At 41.6% G+C, this 17,534-nt stretch overlaps 1 protein-coding gene across 6 annotated transcripts; it reads left to right on the forward strand.

Annotated features, from left to right (window-relative positions):
* Nucleotides 1-142: 142 nt before the first annotated feature.
* Nucleotides 143-14,624, forward strand: LOC116445515 (SERTA domain-containing protein 2-like). 6 transcript variants are annotated; one of them, XM_032112164.1, is made up of 5 exons: nucleotides 143-259; nucleotides 1,442-1,641; nucleotides 1,815-2,225; nucleotides 3,188-3,306; nucleotides 11,047-14,624. In XM_032112164.1, exon 5 carries the CDS (start codon nucleotides 11,051-11,053, stop codon nucleotides 11,900-11,902), a length of 852 nt encoding a protein of 283 aa, XP_031968055.1. In that variant the 5' UTR covers nucleotides 143-259; nucleotides 1,442-1,641; nucleotides 1,815-2,225; nucleotides 3,188-3,306; nucleotides 11,047-11,050; the 3' UTR covers nucleotides 11,903-14,624. The 6 variants fall into 6 exon arrangements, with proteins under 6 accessions (XP_031968055.1, XP_031968059.1, XP_031968054.1 ...); XM_032112165.1 differs by lacking the exon at nucleotides 143-259 and having other exon boundaries at nucleotides 575-1,641; nucleotides 1,815-1,920; nucleotides 2,127-2,225; XM_032112168.1 differs by lacking the exon at nucleotides 1,442-1,641 and having other exon boundaries at nucleotides 2,127-2,225.
* The last annotated feature ends 2,910 nt before the right edge of the window (nucleotides 14,625-17,534 follow it).

Raw genomic sequence — 17,534 nt, forward strand, 5'->3', positions numbered from 1 at the left:
CGCCAGTCAGAAAATGGTTGCCGGGCAGGTTGAAAGGGCCGCCGGCCAATGGGAGGGCGGGCAGCTGGCGCGCGCGCCGCACGCAGCGCCCCCGCGCGCCCCGCCGCGGGAGCCGCGGGCGGAGGGAAGGGCGGAGCGGAGGCTGCCGGGGCCCGGCGGGGGTGGCGCTGCCTCCGCCTCCTCCCGGCCGGAGTCCCAGCCCCGCCGAAGGGAGGGAGCTCGGCCGGCTGCGAAGGAACGGGGGTTCCTCTGCTCCCAGGTGGGGCGCCGGTCGGAAGACGCCGGGAGGCGGCGGGAGGGCGCGGGGCTGAGAACCGGGGGCAGGGGGAGGGCAGCGGCGGGCGCGGGGTGACGGCCGGGCACGGCGAGAGGCCAAGGCGGGCGCGGCGGGAGCCCCGACGGGGCGGGGGGGGGCTCTGCCGGTGAGGGGTGGGGGGCCACCCGGTGGTGCGGTGGGAGAGGAGGGGACAGCAGGGACAGGTGGAGCGGACGGCGGGCCCCGGGGTTGCGCGGCGCGGTGCGGAGGGACGGCGGTCCCGGGAAGCTGAGCTGGGTGCGGGGGGCACAGCGAGGCCGGGGTGCGGGCACGGCGGCCCCGGGGAGCTGGGCTGGGCGCGGGGGGAGCGCCCGGAGCGCGGCCGGCGGTGGAAGTTGTTCGCGCAGTTATAATTAGCCCGGCCGGCGTCTGAGCGAGCCGGGCGGAGGAAGGGGGAGGAGTGTAACTTTTCGCAGCTCGGGAAGCCCAAGGTTGTCTCTGGTTACCGCTGCCCACGGCCGCTGTGAGGGGGGGGGGGAGGCGGGACGCCGGCAGGAAGCACCGACACTCCTTCCACAAAGGCCAAATGGTGGCAGGAGCCGTGGGAGCGGCTGCGGGAGGGCGGCAGGAAAGGGCTTTCCCTGAATCCCAGCGTTTCCATCCTGGCGCTCCTGATCGCTGCCCCTTGGTAGTTGCGACTTATGTATATGCTGCAGTTACATTTTTAACAGCAGGTTTTGTTTGGCTCAGTAAATGCGCGTTAGTCTGGGCTACCAGCAGGTGGATAGGAGTGGAGGAGCATAAAATTGGTCTCTTTTATGCATATTGCAGATTAAGCTCGCAGATAGGTACAGTTAATAATTTCTGCCCTAGTTAGGCCTGGAATTTTTCAAACTGTGTTGGAATGCTAGTTTCTAAAAGCATGGGTAGGAGCGTTACGCAGTAATTTTCCACTTTATTTTTGATGTGGCTAAAATTCTGTCGTTCAGGCATTTAGCTGCAATGGGGGAAATACCATTAACATTGAAATGATGCTGTAATCTCAAAATTCTAAAGTTACCCCTAAACAGGTCCTAAATGGGGTGCATTTATGAAGAAACAAAAAGTAATCCACTAGACATAAAATTCATAGTGATGTACAGCTACTCTGTGTCTTCTATAGTTGTCTTTTTTTTTTCCTAACAGATTGTAAAAACTAAACCTAATAACCTTACCTCTGTACTTCTTCCTGACACTCATCCCAGTGTGAAATCATACAGGGCAAAAGTCACAACTTCCACAGTTACTTCTGCAGGAATCCTTTGAAGTATATAGTAAAGAAATTAAATTTGAAAACTTCTTGACTTGATCTCCTTCTAGCAAAATATTGGACTTCTAAAATACAAGTAACAGTACTATTTTTTTATCCAGTGGTTCTAATTTTGTTGGGTTTGGGGTTTCTTAACTAAGGTGCTAAAATCTAAAACTTCTCAACATTTTAGTATGCTTGTTAGCTTTGTGAAGTTGTTTTAGTGTTAAAAAAACCCTAAAATTCTAAAACATGTGTTTTTATATTCAGTGAATAGAAAATGCAGTGACTGCACACCTCTGTCTGTGACCTAGCCAGTACACTTTAATGAACCTCAATAGTGACCATCTGAAGTCCGCTGTTTCAGAGCAAATAGGTTATGAATCTTCGTTTGTCTCTTTGTTTGGGGCTTTTTAAAAATTATTATTATTTACAGATAGCATGGATTTCCTTATACTGGGAAAGAAGTCATCTTTTAGGAGAAGGAGGAGGAGGGAGATGTTAATGTGTTTGTTGCTGTGGGTTAGGTTTGGCTTGCTTAGGTCACGGGCATTTTACTGCTGTTTTGCTGCATCTTTACAGTTCCAAGCTTCTGTAAGCGGAGGAGCCCTTTGGTAGCATCAGGCTATGAGTTGCTATGTAAGATGCACTGTAGGCGTTTACTTGCCCGTCTGTCTGAATGTAAGACTGCCTTTCACTATGTATTATTTTAAGATTCGTGAAATAATGTATGAACTCTTGATTTTTGATCATGAAGGACTGTGTTTATCTGGATAGTACTGATCCTTGCTCCTGTGGTGCATTTGTGAGGCAGTTTGCCATAGCTGGGTCAGGCGTCTTGTGTGTGTGATGTGCACAAACAGGCATGTCACATCCAATCCTGGCTGCAGGCTGTTAGCCCCTGCAAGGGCTTTAATTCTTGGAATTCACAACTATTTGATTCTCCAGGTGGAGGTGAGACCTCAAGAGCATGGATCATGCAATTCCCTCCACATCTCCTAGCCTAGTGCATAGTTTACTGTCACTTCAGCCTTTTCATATTTCCCAGTTTCCAATGCCTTGAGTTAATCCATGATTATATTAGGGTTTTGATGGAAATGGTGCCACACGGAATATTAGACACAATCATAGGACACCTTGTCACATATCTTCTCATGCTGGTTTTGTATATGCTGAAATAGAGGAATGTTGGGAAATTAAATTAAAATCTTAACTGCTTTTGCAGCCTGTAAGTGTTAGGAGATAATTCTGAAATGTAGTTCTTCACAGTGCATTGTATTCTCTCTCCTAATTTTGTGATTTTGGAGATGAATACAATTGTAAATTAGTGTTTGATAACCTGAAGAAATACCAGTGCAAATCCTTATCCTAAAGCCTAAAAGTTAGAGGATCAGCATTCTGTAATTTATGAAAGATAATTTCCTCATTTTATGTGTTCCCAGGTGAAACTGTTCAGTCCTCTTATTTCAGTGTATTCATGAACTTTAGGGGGTTTTACCCATGTTTATCTGTTTTAATAGAATTTAGCACAAATGATTTAAAAAGTTGTATTGAATTGTCTGCTTAATACTTCTGGTTTAAAAAAATAAAAACCACCACATCGTAATTCAATACTCTGGTTTGGTTTTGTTTTTCCTCTTAAGTCGCCTCATCCTACCTCGGTGGATGGCTTGGCCTCTGGGATAGTTTAAGACTCTTGGATGACCACGCTTTATGCAAAATCCAGAATCTTCCTGCCTGGACTCCTTTCTGTTTTCTAAGGGTAAGTACTTGTATGTTTTTATGAAATTGTATCTTTTGGGCATAGGGCACGTTCTGATAACGGGCTGCAGATGTTATTTGTGGATTAGAATGGTAAACTGAGATATGTCTTTTAAAAACGGGATATGTAATATAAAGTGAGGTGCTTAGACTTACTGGATAGTATAAACTCTTTGGCTTGAGCATTCTGAATTTCCATTACCATTTTTTATAAGGGGGAATTATTACAATGCAACAAAGCATATTGCTGTAAGATCCCATTTTTCTTGGAAATTGGTTAACTGAGGCTTAAATCTTACAGTGAAATTCACTGTTCAGCTGCTAAAATTGAGTGTTACAATCTTGTCGTGTGAGAAGGTGGCCCTTGGGATACTGAAGTAAAGTTGTGTGCTACAAGAGAAAATTCAGTGATTTCTGATTTGGTAACTGAAAGAATAAATGCACAGTCCTCTATCAGGAGAAGAGCTTTTTTTCTTGTTTGCTTTTACTGTTAATGGTCCATTTTTTTCTGTTAAAGTATGGGCGTGCCAGTTTCTAATATTTAATAAGCTATAAGTTCCTTTATTAGTGGATCTTTTAGATCACTGTAACTCTTAAAACACGTGTCAGTGTTATGTAGGTGAATGCATCCAGTATCTCTATTTGAAGCAAGCAGGGTAAGGAAAATGGATTGAGAACTGGTCAGTTGACTAGAACAAGCTGTGAAGAGGTGTGTCATTGCATTTGCAGATCTGCTGATCCTTTGTCTCTCCAGTGAGATGCTTTGGTGGAACCGTGGTGGTTTGGTTCTTGTTGTTTCCTTTATGAGTGCTTTATATTCTCATTTAATTATAGTTTTGTTTTACTATGGGAGTTTCTAGGTTTAGTAACTCTTGATCATGTATTAGCTTTTGCCAGCTACTATTGATCCTTAGTTTAAATTATTCCAGGCCCTTGTTCCACTAAAAAAAAAAAATCCACCCAAAATTCCTGGAAAAAACTTTGCTAAACACATTGTCATGAAAATATATATGTGAGCTTTGTTAGTAAATGTGGAATGAGATACACAAGTGACAGACAAGAGTGATAGTGGTTTAGTTTGGGGTTTTTTAAGCATGAAAGTTTCTCTACTGAGCACTGGAACACTGGAGCTGCCTCAGCAGCTCTCCCTTATACTCTAGCGTTAGATATCAGCTGCTAAGAATGTGGTTCATTTACTCTTGGGAACAGCCTGGATCTATTTGTTTTAGCTGTGGAAGGTACAGATCCTAACAGAGGAGTTCCTTCTCCAGAGTGAAATGTCATGCTCTGAAACTTAGCTGCCATAGTTTGTAAAGGAAAGCTCTTATCAGTGCTTTGTGAAATGAAATGGGAGTAAGGAACTTAGAAAGATGTCCTTAAGTGCAGGAATTTTCCAGATCCAGTTAGACATAACATAAGCAGGGTGTTGTGGGGGGTTTCAAACTAACTTCTAAATCAAGGTAAAACTTCCAAGTGCTTCCTAAACATCATTTCAGCTCCTACAATATTTGTGTATGATGCAGTTTTATTCTCTACTTCCACACATAGTGAATTACACTGGGAAGGTTATTAATTCCAGAACAATTCTCTGCTAAACTCAGTCTTCCTCTTGTTCCTTTCCTATACCTAATGAATGCTATTCAGGCTAATCTTTCTTTCAAAATGTGGGGAAATCCTTAGGTGTGGGATTCTTTCTCTGTTTTGTTTTCAGGATTGGGGTGTGTGTGTCTGTTTTTGGTTTTGGGTTTGTTTGTTGTTTTTGTTGGGGTTTCTTGAGTCTGAACAGTAGCATATCTTGGTTCTGTGTTCCAGTTACTTTGTACCAGACTTGGGTGTGTTATAGGTCAAGATTTGTTGACTAAAAAGTTGACATTAAGTCTCCTTTCTTTGACCTGCTGTTTTCTGGTGATTTCTGACTCCTGTGAAGAAGTTGTTGCATAGGAGTTTAGGTATGGGAGTAAGCCTGTAGGACTGCTCTCCTCCCTGTATGCACACTTTTAGTCACTTGTGCCTTCTCCAGCAGTTACTCATCTTGGCTAAACTGGGGCAGGGCTGAGAGGGGGGGTGGGGTGCCAATGGACTTAAACACATTTTTGTATATTTGAAAGTGTCTTCAGGTCCAAATGGCTTTTTACTTTGGTGTTTCCTAAAGCATTTAGTCCTTCCCTCACTTGCTTTTGGTAACAGCTGAGATGCTGTGTGGGGATCTCCAGCGCTTGCTGGGGACCCCAGATCAGAGGCACTGTTCTGTGTGGTCTGACAGCTTATGGTGTTATGTAAGGCATGTCCAAGTGATCAGCCCTAAGCCCGGATGGGAGGAGGGGATTTGTGCTGTGTCTGTTAACTGCACCTTCAGCCTTTCCATTTTCTTGTGCACTTTCTTCTACGTGAAATATAAGCCAATAGCCAGTCCAGCACTTAATTAAAACTATTCATGAAGTTGTGTTGCCTAAGCTAAAATGTGTGTCAGGTAGGGGAAGCATTATAATCAGAAATAGTGTGCAGCATACATCAAATAATTCTGGGAAACAGCCGTAACTGTGGGATGTTTGTCTTCCTTTGCACTTCCTGCAGATAGATGTGTGCTTGTGAGATGTGTCCGTGGAAGAGAGGGGAGGGCAGGACACCAGCTTATCAGCCATCTTTGGTCAGTCACTAGCACAAGTCTACAGCCCAGAGAGACTTCTGTCTGTCTTTACTCTTACATGGTTTCTACAGTTGTGAGACAAAGGAGACTTTGCAAGGGAATTGCCCAAATTACAATAGCAAGGAGTCTCTAATTTTGATTTTAATACGTAAGTTGCATTACTGCAAACTGGACAGGCAGCTTTCACTCATGAGATGCTTACACATCTGCAAAGCTGGTATTTTTGTCCTGTAAGAAAAAGTAATATTTCACTTTGAGACAGTCGTGGACTGAAAAATGCAACAATGTGGCTGTACAGAAAGGATCGAGCAAGTCTGAATTCAATAATATTCTAAAAAGAAAAGCCAAAAGGAACCACTATGAATTAAATTATATTTACCTGCATAGTGAAGGCCAAGTACTTTATTGATTATCTTGCTATTTAAACATATTTAATGGTAAATAAATAACTGTTGTGTAGTTGATTACAGTGCTTGTTTTGTGCATGGAAAGTTCATGTTCAGACAATACTAACCATGGCAGTTGTGTTTGATACACTCATTATTTGTGAAGCTCTTCTCTGCTGAAAATTAAAGCTCTGTGAGGTCCTGAGTTCTAAACATTGTTTAACTTTGCTCTTCAGTTCTTCTCCCTCATCTTCCAAAAAAGTTTTTAAGTAGTAGTTTGCCCAGATAGAAGTAATTGAGGGTTTTCACATGTTGCATTATTCCTTGAGAGTGTTCCCAGCTGTACTTCCCAACCATGTGTCAGTGACAGCTGCACTGTCAGACCCTGTGACAGATGGAGCTGAAATGGTGGCACGGGCCCTGTATTGTCCTCAACACGTTGCAATGTGAATTTTTCTTGGTAGCCTGGAATGTTTCTTCTGAGTAGCTGCACCCTGACCAGGCCTGTTTGTTTGGTATTGTGTGGATTTGCCAACCAGGGATGTGCCTCTTCCCTCCCAAGTTTTTTCAAACCCTGGTATGGTGTAGGATTACAGTGCTTGGATGCTTCTTCCCATCTTAGCAGGGAGGAGTTGCTATGCAATGTCCTCCATGGAGGACTGGAAGGAACTGAGGAACATGCTGTCAGGGCATAATTTCTCTGTAGACTCCACTGTAGTTCAGTCATGTGAATAGAGAGTTTGGTACTCCCAAATACTGAGTTCACTTTGCTTTCTTTTCTCTATATCTGAAAAATTAATTTAAAAAGCATTGTGCCATAAACAGCCTATGGCTCAGTTTGCATTACTATAATGAGAGAGAATGAGAAAATGCCAGAAAAAAAAATTGAGATGTGTTGTTCCTCATTGTTCCTGTTTTTTTCATGACAAAAGATTCTAAAATAGGTCATCTGAACGAAAAAAAAAATTTGTTGTGGAACTTTTTCAAGTTCAAGAAGAGGGTGACTTAGAGCTTGCTCCTTTTTTAATTGAACAGCTATGTACAGACCTCACATTTGAAGTTGGCATAAACTTCAATTTTTATTCAGTTTATTTACTTACAAATTATGGAGTTATCAGATTGGCACATCCCAAAATCCTGCTACTTGATCCAATTTTTTGAGATCTGAGTAGGTTCCTGGAATTAGGTTGGAATAAGGAGAGTGCAGTTTCTGGAGATTGATTGTGCTTTAGTGTGCCCAGATTGTGCTCCTCTGAGCTGGCTGTGCCCTCGTGTCAGCTGATGGAAGGGCTGACACTGCTCCTCGTCTGGGCTCTGGGGGTTCGTGTGTGCACAGCTGCTTGTTTGCCCTGCTACCAAAAATTAGAGTAAGCATTGCATAATTAAATAATGCCATCAGCATCTTCTGCTGCAAAGTAATGCTGCGAAAGAGAGCATCTGACTGAATTTTGGGTTTGGGGTGAGATGTCGATACGCAGCACTACAGAAGAACAAGCTACTCAGAAAATACACCATAGTTTGTTAAGGATCTGATCCCGTCAGAAATTCTTGTGTTAGAAAGTAAAGCAAAACGCCTGATAAAATGTAGATTAGCTGGTAACAAAGGGGCTTTGTGTCTTTTGTAGGTCAGCAGCTGAGTGTGTTTGACAAGAACTGAAATTTAATGTCTCCTGTAGCAACCATGACACTAGTAATTTTTAAATCCCCTGTACCAATGGTACTCTGGTTTTTATTAGCCTTTTCCAAATTTTTGTGTAACCTTTGAAGTCATCTAGCTCCTGGAGGAAGAGTTAGGGATCCTTCCTGTTAGGAAAAAAAAATCAAATTTAGCTAGAGTTTCTAAAATGTAAGGTAGTACTGTGTTTGTGTATCTTAAAAAACATCTTGAGAGTGGGGAGTACATTAAGTAGAAACATTTTGAAGTTGGAGCAAATAGTGTTTCTTGCACTTCATTTTTATAGTCAAGCGCTATCATGCTGGAGCATTGTTACATATTTCTTAAATGCTCTGGGACAAATTTTATGAAGGAAATTTAAGGAATGAAAAGAAGGGTGTCTGCCTATATGAGCATGAAGTATTTAGTCTATCTAGACTACTGTTTGAATTGAAAAGTAAAACATGTCATTTTAAGTTGTTCCTGTGAAATTATACATCCTTGCATATCATAGTCTGCTTGCTTACAGAATTTAAATACTAGCACATTTTTGAGATGTTAGGAATTAATGTTATTTATATAATTCAAAGAGATAAGAATAGTATGTCCTGTGTGCCTAACAAAGTGTAAATGTACATTTCAAAAAAATACTAAAAGCAGTAAACTATCAAAGTCAAACATTCTGAATGTATGAAATGTCAGAATTGCTGTTTCCTGCGTGGTCATAACTTCATTCCCTTATGGGTGTAAATTTTGGTCTGTTTAATTAATTGAGAGAAAAAAAAATAAAAACAAAACAAACAGAAAAACCCCACTAGTGGGCAGTACATGGGAATGATGGTGCTTAGTGAAGGAATAGCCTTTTTGATGCATAATTTTTGTTCTTATAGTGATGCTATGAGGTAATGCCTTAGGTAGTACACAACATTTAAATGCTACTTAAAATGGAGAGTTCACAATTTTGTGAGTCTTTTATGATTTGCATAAATGCTTGTCTTCATGATGAGAGTTGGTATATTTAGCAACAGTCTACTTGTCCTGCATAATTGTGATTTTCCATAGATTGTGTCAAAAATTATCAGTTATTGACAGTATTTTCAGTAGTTTGACTGAGGATGCCTGACACAGACACTGCCTCCCCAGAATACTTCATTATTATATTTTGTTCCTGAAGTTTGTATCCAGATTTGTTCTGATTTTGTTGTAATGGAGTGCTCGGTACTGGCTGTTAGTGGGGTGCTGGAGAGGGAGAGCAATAGGTGATCAGTGTGGGAAGATGACCCAGGTGAACAGGCACACCACATCCAGACACCTGGTTTTTAAAGAGATTCAGCTGGTGCTGTGGCAGTTTAGCAGAAAACTTTGGAGAAAAACAGAGTTCCAAAGTTAAGAAATTGCAGCACTGGTAAAATTGCAAGTAATTAAACTTTGTTGCTGTTTCAAGAGTGACTATGTTAGTGAACTGATGATAGGCCAGACTACTCCCTCCTAAGTAAAAATGCAGTCATAGGACAAGTTGAATTTCATCCAGATATGTCCTTCAAAAAAAAAAGTGCGTACAATTGAGAAGTCTGACAGTTAAACTCCTGTAGCTGCTGTCTGTTTTCTCTTGTGTGTCTTGCTGAGGAGGATGCACTGCTTGCTTGCTTTCTGTTCCTCCAGAGTAGCTGAGTTCTCCAACAGCCTTGTCTGGGCAGATGGATGTGGCCATGGAGTCCTGCCGTGCTTCCTGCAAATCTGGAGAAATCCTGAAAGTAAAAGAGGCTTTATCCTGCTGCCTTCTCCTTGTCCCCAAAAGTCTAGCAACAGGCTAGCAGCTGGCAGCTGCGGCCATCAGCTGAGCTATTGCTGGCAGTATCCAGTGCTCACATGAAAAGGAAGTTGGGAGGCCCTCGGCAGCACGCAGGGTCTGGATCATTGTGTGTGAAGGATCTGCCGTAATCTGCCACTGGTGTCTAATTTATGATTGCTTAATTTTTTTTAGTTGTTTGGGACTGAGGTGTCTGTATTCACAGACACTTTAGAATGTGTGTAACTGAGATTTTAGCAGTGTTTCTGGGCACAGTATACTCCTTTTCTGAGTTTATATGAGTGATTGCATTGGGCTTGTTGTCCCTAGTAAAACAGTTCACACTTGGGATGGTAATTGCAAAGTATCCAAGCAGGTATCTGTTTGGATCACTTACATTTTAGATGTGTGTGTGTGTACAGTTTTTGTACTACATTGTTCTAGACCTACTGTATTTCAGTGCAAGAGCACACAAAGCAGAATGAACGCAACTAAATTCTATATTTTTTTTTCCTAGCTGTTTACCAAAATTGGTCACCTTTAAAATGCTGTTTGTTAGCTTCCTGCCGGATGTTCTTAGTATGAAGTTGATGGCTTAGGCTACTTAGGTCAGTAGCAGGTTGTGAACCAGCAGCCACGAGCAGTGATTGTGTTTCTGTGAGCTCAGTGGCCCAGCCAGATTTCCTCCTATCATTTAACCAAACTACCAAGCTGTGGAATGGATATAAGGATCCCATGGGAGGCCCTGCTGTTGGTCTTGCTATAAAACAATTTTGGGTCACCAAAGAAAAAGGAGAAAAATCATTCCTATAGAGAGTTCTCAGGGACACTGGGCAAGACATTAGAATGCCTTAATGAGATCGAAATGGGTGTTGTAAACTAGCTTTGAAATCTTACCTGATGTACCCAAGAATGAATGTTAAAATGGAAGTGATTAAATATTCTGTATAGTTGTTTGATCCTTAATATAAGCATCTATTTTATTTCATGTGGACAGTCAGATATACTTAGAAGTACGTAGCTTTTTAAAAAAAGAGTTAGTGTATTTCTTCCGTGTCTTCTGTTTAGGAAAAAAAGTTGCCATTAAACAATATAGCTGGAAAGTGTATCTTGTCAATGGAAGTAGTACTGCGTAGGATTTCATTCCGTCTCTTGATGTTCTGTGACATCAAAAGTCTTAAGTTAACCAATACGTCGTACACTACAAGCTTTTCAGAATTGTCTCTTGGGCCTGCCCGGGGTTATTCATAATTTCTGTCTTCCAGGTTCATGTTGGGGAGAGGCCTAAAGCGCAAGCTGAGTGACTATGAGGAGAACATGGCTGGTCTCTCGAGTGCCTTTGATTCCAGTCGAAGTCTGCCATACCCACTCAAGAGGCAGCTGGTGCTCAACATGTGCCTCACCAAGTTACAGACGTACAAAATGCTGGTGGAGCCGAACCTGCACCGCTCTGTCCTCATCGCCAACACCGTGCGGCAGATCCAGGAGGAGATGAGGCAAGAGAGTAACCAGCAGCCAGTGAATATCTGCCCTGGCATTGCTCCTGCTTCTCACAGCTACACAGGGATGGAGTCACCTGGGATTGCCCTTCAGTTGCCTTCTGGTATTGGTCAGCAAGAGTCTCACTGTTGTGAGCTGCGGTCTGTGGAAGACCCCATTGAAAACAGCCTGCTGATCGTTTCAGACGATGACATGTCATCTGCTATTTCATCTATTCTGAAGGATTTAGACTTTGTAGAAGATATCAGCCCACCTACTTGTCTGGTTCCTACTGGAGATGACCAGCCAAAGTTTCCAGAAAATACTGGTCTGAAACTAGAAGATGATAGACAGGATTTGAAGGGAGCTGAATGCGTGTTTGGTTCCTTTGAGATTTCAAATTCAACCAGTTACTTGAAGGATTTGGCAATAGATGACATTTTTGAAGATATTGACACTTCAATGTATGATTCAGACTTCTGTTGCCCTCCACTAATGCCACCCAGATCACCATCTCTTGCTACAGAAGAACCATTGAAAACCTTTCCATCTTGTAATTCTTCTTCAGCAAACAACATTCAGATATGTAGAACAGATCTGAGTGAGTTGGACCACATCATGGAAATTCTGGTTGGATCCTGATACTTGTTTTACCCAAAGATACTTTTAAACTGCCACTTTCATTTGGTTTCAGGATAAAAGCCACTGGAAAAGTTGTAAAGAATTCTTTAAAAAGCAAACTAAATAATAATTTGTCCATAGTATGATTTTCTAAATAATTCCAAAACTTATAAACCAAAAAAGTGGCAGATTTTTTTAAAAAAAATTTATTTATCAGAACTGTGCAATCATCATTTTCCTTCCAGGGTGTATGTGGAACAATGGGCACATAACCCTCATCACCCCTCATGCCTCTTTCAATAAACTTTTTTATGTGCAATTTTTAATTTGACAGAAGAATTTACATGCAAAGCAAATTTCATATGAGGTGATCTTTTACAAAGCCTCCACTTTATTTTTAATATCAGAGTCTATGCCAAGCTGGCATCTGTCAAGTTGCAGAGTTAGATTGTGTGGATTGCAGACACGTTACTAGAGATGGGTATATTTTAAAAATGAGACACGCTTTGCTTTCTTTTGGTCAGAAAAGCAGATCAAGACACGTACCAACAAAGTCTCTTGCATTTTCTAAAGCATTCAGAACTATTTATTTTTGTAAATTTTATAGTCTTTCTACATTTTACTACGTTATTTCATCATAGTTCAAATATAATGGACTTCTAGTTGGATGTGTTTAGCACTACCTCTGAGCTGAAATGCTTTAACTTTCCAATGCTTCATCTGAGACTGCAAATCTTTTTGTTTCTGTTTTTTTCTGGGGGAAAGTACTTCTAACTCAGTAAGTTGATCCTTTGACAGTGACCTAGCTGATTTGTGAAATCGAGGTTATTCAATGTTTAAAAACTTTTAAGTATTTACAAATTAATTTATATGTAGATTGTGCAATTTAACGTTTTTCTGTCAGTATTATGTGCTTAGATTTTGAATAATCTTGGCGTTCTTTAAATTAAAACTTACTATGTACAGGTAGCTTTTTATTCTCTTTTGGAAAACACTGTCCTTCAACCCTGCTTTCACTACAAATTTTAAGATGATTTTTATGTGCAATATTATTTAAAAAGATACACATTTGTATACCTGGCATTGTGGGAAGAAACGCTTCAAACTTAAAACCTCTAGCACCTTTGGAGGATACTCAGAGAGCCAACATTTCTGCGTCCTTTCAGAAGCCACACTGAGAACACTTCTTGCTGCAGCAGTGCCCACTGCTGGGACAGCCCCTGGAGCACCTCTGGGGCTGTGGGGAGTCGGTGCAGGTGGCTCTGTCCCTCCCAGGGGCTAGGACCACCTGGGCTTTGGAACCCTCGAGCTGCTGCCCAGGCTGTCTTGGGTGGAGCAGGGGTGTTTTTATACAGATACACAAACACCCTCCTCAGCTGGAGATGAGATTTGCAGTGAGAACTGTTTTTCCATAAGGCATTTTGGGTTCCGTGTTTCAGCCTGAACCGAGGTGTAAATCGATCCCTGCTATCGTCTTCTGAGTTTCACACTTGCACATTGCTTTTTGGTTTGGGTTTTGTTATTTTTTTTTCCTTGTTTTTTAATTATAAAACTTTTACTTTGTTCTTGAAAGCTGCAGCACCTGTCTTGGAAACTTGCAGTTTTAAAACCTTTGCTTTGGTTTGTTGTATTTTTTGGGTTTTTGTTCTGCTGAGACTTTTTATGAACGGAGCGTCGGCAGAGGGAAAAAATGTTGCCTGTGTGTTGCATCTCACAAAAGTTGAAATCCTGCCCTGTTGAAGGGGCCAGGATGTCACCTGGTATTTCTAGTCTTAACTGATGCTGTGGCACACCTACCTTGTGCAGAGATATCCATTACTTACTGTGACTCTCTTGGTTAACAGTTAGCTGCCGACATAATTTGGTATCCCAGGCCAACGGAGAACCATTTCAGGTCATCCTCGCAGCCATCTGGGTTGTTTAGCAACCGAAGGGTATAAATGTATTTATATGCATATATTGTATTGATTCTAATATAAAACTTCTGATCTAAAGTATTTTGAATTGCTGGATAAAGGGATTTGTTTGAAGAGTGTATAACTAGTTCTTGAAGAGGTACAGCTTCAGAATGTACACAGATTGTGCATTGTGTATAGACTACTCTGGCTTTTCCTCAGCCTCTACTTTTGTATTAAAAATATGACTGAATAAATCCTTGAAATATTAAGGGCCTTCTGCACTGTGATGAAACAGAGATGCGGTTAAAAATGTCTTTAAATTCAGTGATGAGGGATAAAATAAAAAGACTGCATCTAATCTCTTTTAGCATTTGAAAATATGGAATGTTACTATGCAGTAAAGATATTTTGGTATGAAAATTGTATCATATAGCAAATAGTGAACACTTAATAAATCCACTTACCTTGCAGTCTCTACAGAAACAGAAGAGAAGACAACTTGCTTTTCAACATTTACATACTAAAGTTTTTTGTATACTGCAGAAAAATATTAAATTGTTGGTAGATCTTTTATCAACAATTCGAAATGCAATTTTTGTTCAAGTCCTGGCTACAGAGCTCTGTTTCTAATTGGTTGCTTGTGTCACAGTGCCAAGACCATGAGCTGGTGTGTAATGCAGTTCGGTTATGTTTGGAATTATGTGCAAAGGGAAGTTTAATTTTTAAATATGCACAAACTAATTTTAAAATCCTTCCATGTAAAATGAAGTTAGAGGCTAGTTGTGGTGGACCTATTTATTGTATGTTTGGAAATAAAAGCCACAGTTTTGCATTTAAACCAGTTATATTTTGGAGCCTTCAGTATTTGACTGTTTTAAAACCAAAGCATAAAAAAAATCTATGGCACCTTGCCACCTTTCCTTTGGTCTTTTACTCACAAAGACGTAACATTGTCCCTGGGCTTTTGAACCTTTTTTCCTTCTCCACACACGCCCTCTTCCCCATGCCTTGTCTGTAGGAATACTAGACACCTTACAAACCTGTACAGAACTTACACATGCCAGGCAGCATAACAGTGTTGGACATGAGGTTTCCACAAACCCTGAAGGATGGATTCCTTTAGGGAAGCACTGCAGCCTGAGCTGGGTGCCTCCAGTGAGGGACTGTGAACACTGAAGTTCCTGGGCAGTTTTGCCTATACAATAATAATAGTACCCATAATAACGTTAAAGTTTGGGATCTTCATGATCATTGCTCAGTGGTCGTTGTCTTACACAGCATCGTCTCCTCCCAGCTTGGGAGCCTGAGTCTGCAGTTTGGAATTTGGAATCTTCTAATAATATTATACTCATTTACCACACTCCATAGGCTTTGTCTGTATCAGCTATTAATATCTAAGCTGCAGCTTTGCTCCTGCTCTTAATTTTCCTAAAAAACACTACACCCTCACGTCCCCTTTGTAACCAAACAAGGGATGGCTCACAGAGCGTTTTTCCAGCCGGTGGGGCGGGGGCATTCCTGTTGGGAGCAGGTGCCACGTGTTCTTAGCACTTAGCTGTCCTCTGGGCTTTGTCTCCAGTGCCGTGTGAGGTGCTCGCAGCCCCTGCAGTTCTTGGTGTGCCTTCAAGGGTTGCTGTGCCTGAAAGCAAGTGTCAGATACAAGTGTCCTTGACACGTGGAGTGGTGACTCTTCAGGCCTGCATGCTGGTCAGGCTGGACAAAAGCCCTGCCACTCTGGGCTAGTGAAAGGCTGCTCGTACAAATCAATCCAGCAGCTTCAGGTTTAGAGGTTTCCATCCTCTTCCTGTTGTGGACTTTTAAAACGAGATCCTGACTCTTGTAAAATGAGCTTCAAGGTTTATTTTAAATTGAGGCAGAATCACCATTTCCCCTCATTTTTAATCATTTCCATAAAGCGGAGCCTCTTTATGTGCCATTCTAAGAGTTACATCAAATTCCCTCCATTTTAAGGGGGAAAAAAGCATTCATATCATACACATTGAGGCATAACGGAGCACTCTCCAGCAGCTTTCACTGATGAGACTGCAGTGGCTGCTGCTTACAGACTTCCTCCTCCCTTTGTCCTGCAGCCTGCTGACCACAGTGTGAAAAGCAACAGGTTTAGAAGGAACTGCACAGAAATCCGGTGGTGTGACCACCGTGCCATCAGCACTCTGACTGACTCACTCCTGAGGAAGCCGCTACGGATGCTGCAGCACAGAGCTGAGCCTGTGCCCGTGGCAGCAGAAAGCGCTGCCTTACGAGGGTGTGCTGCAGTTCAGTGTTTTAAGAAAATATTTTTGATGCTTTCAGAGCAAGCTGAGACTGTTTAAAGATGGTGTAGGTTTTCATACACTTGCATCGATCTTAGCCGTGCTGAAAGATCTGAACTAAAAAGCATTCAGAGCAGCACAGCTCAATGCAGTGCTGCTTCAAACAGCTCGCTGGGGAGGTCTGGGTGCTACACAGAGTGCTCTGTCCAGCTCTGTAATCTGTGTGCTGGAAGTGACACTTTAAAAGACTAATTTTCCAGCACAAGCAACAGTAAAATACACAAAATTAAATAACCTATCCATTAGGTCTGTGAGGAAGATGCATTATAAATTAGTGGCAAACTAATTTTGAGCTATTCAAAATCAGTATTTTGATTTTGATTTGATTATAGAAGTGAGGCTTTAAGGTCTGAAGACGTAGAAGTGTGTCTGTAGAAATGTGCGTTAATAAAGCAGATATTCGGGGAAGCGGGAGGATTTTTGGCATTTCAGGATTTGCCCAGCTTTCAGAGGCATCTCGCCTTGAATGAAAAAAGCAAAAAATGTTGCAAATTCATTCCATACATTTTTCTCTCATCAGGGCCTGTTTATACCACCCAGCAGAGCACTAAGCCAGGCTGGCTGTGCTCTGGCATTCAGGCTGTGCTGTGGGAGGCAATTTAGGAGATTGATCTCAGACATATTTCAGTAGAAGGAGCAGAAACTTTTTCTCTTTGGATCTTCCAGAGTGGATCTGGAAAGTTAAACTTGGCTCCGCAGGGAAATTTGGGGGTTAACAATTAATTTGAAGGTAGCTCAGTTTTAGCCAAATTCCCTCTGCTGGCTTAACTGGAGTAGGAGTACTCTAGGAAGTCCCATTTTTTAAACTGTTAGAGCTGATCTTCATAATTAAAAAATGCCAGAGTGCTTTTAAATCCTGTAATGAAAAAAACTTGAAAAAGTTTTGAAAAAATCTTATGCTTTTACAAGATTTCTTTCATTTGTTTTTGACTCCATCTTCTGCATATACAACCAATGGTGGGCTTATAGTATAGTTAGAAATCATCCTGGAGTCTGACTGTCCCCCCTCCTTTTCTTGACTCTTTTAAAAATTATTATAATTAATTAAATTCCACATTTTAGAATATGCACTGAAAAATTTTCAGTCTTTCACAATGAAGTTGGTTTGAAGGGTTTTTTTGCAAAGCTGTTTACAGCATTCCTTCCACAAAGGAAGCTATTTCAGTAATTACACTGCTGATTGGAACTTCGTAAAACTTTGTTCTATGGGTATATTTTCCCTCTAATCCCAGCAGAAGGAAGAGGCATTCCTATCTAGCTCTGCTGTCCAAAACTCCTGCCTTGCTCTCGTATGCACCTTTTCAAAATCCTAAGCAAATGTCAGAAGTCTGTGGTATTTGCTTTCCTCAAACACAGAGTACAGTGGCACGTTTAGTTCATCAAAACTCAGCATTTCACAGCTGAGAGTTCGTAACTAAGATG

The sequence above is a fragment of the Corvus moneduloides genome, chromosome 6 (genome assembly GCF_009650955.1).
Source record: "Corvus moneduloides isolate bCorMon1 chromosome 6, bCorMon1.pri, whole genome shotgun sequence".
Classification (NCBI taxonomy): domain Eukaryota; kingdom Metazoa; phylum Chordata; class Aves; order Passeriformes; family Corvidae; genus Corvus; species Corvus moneduloides.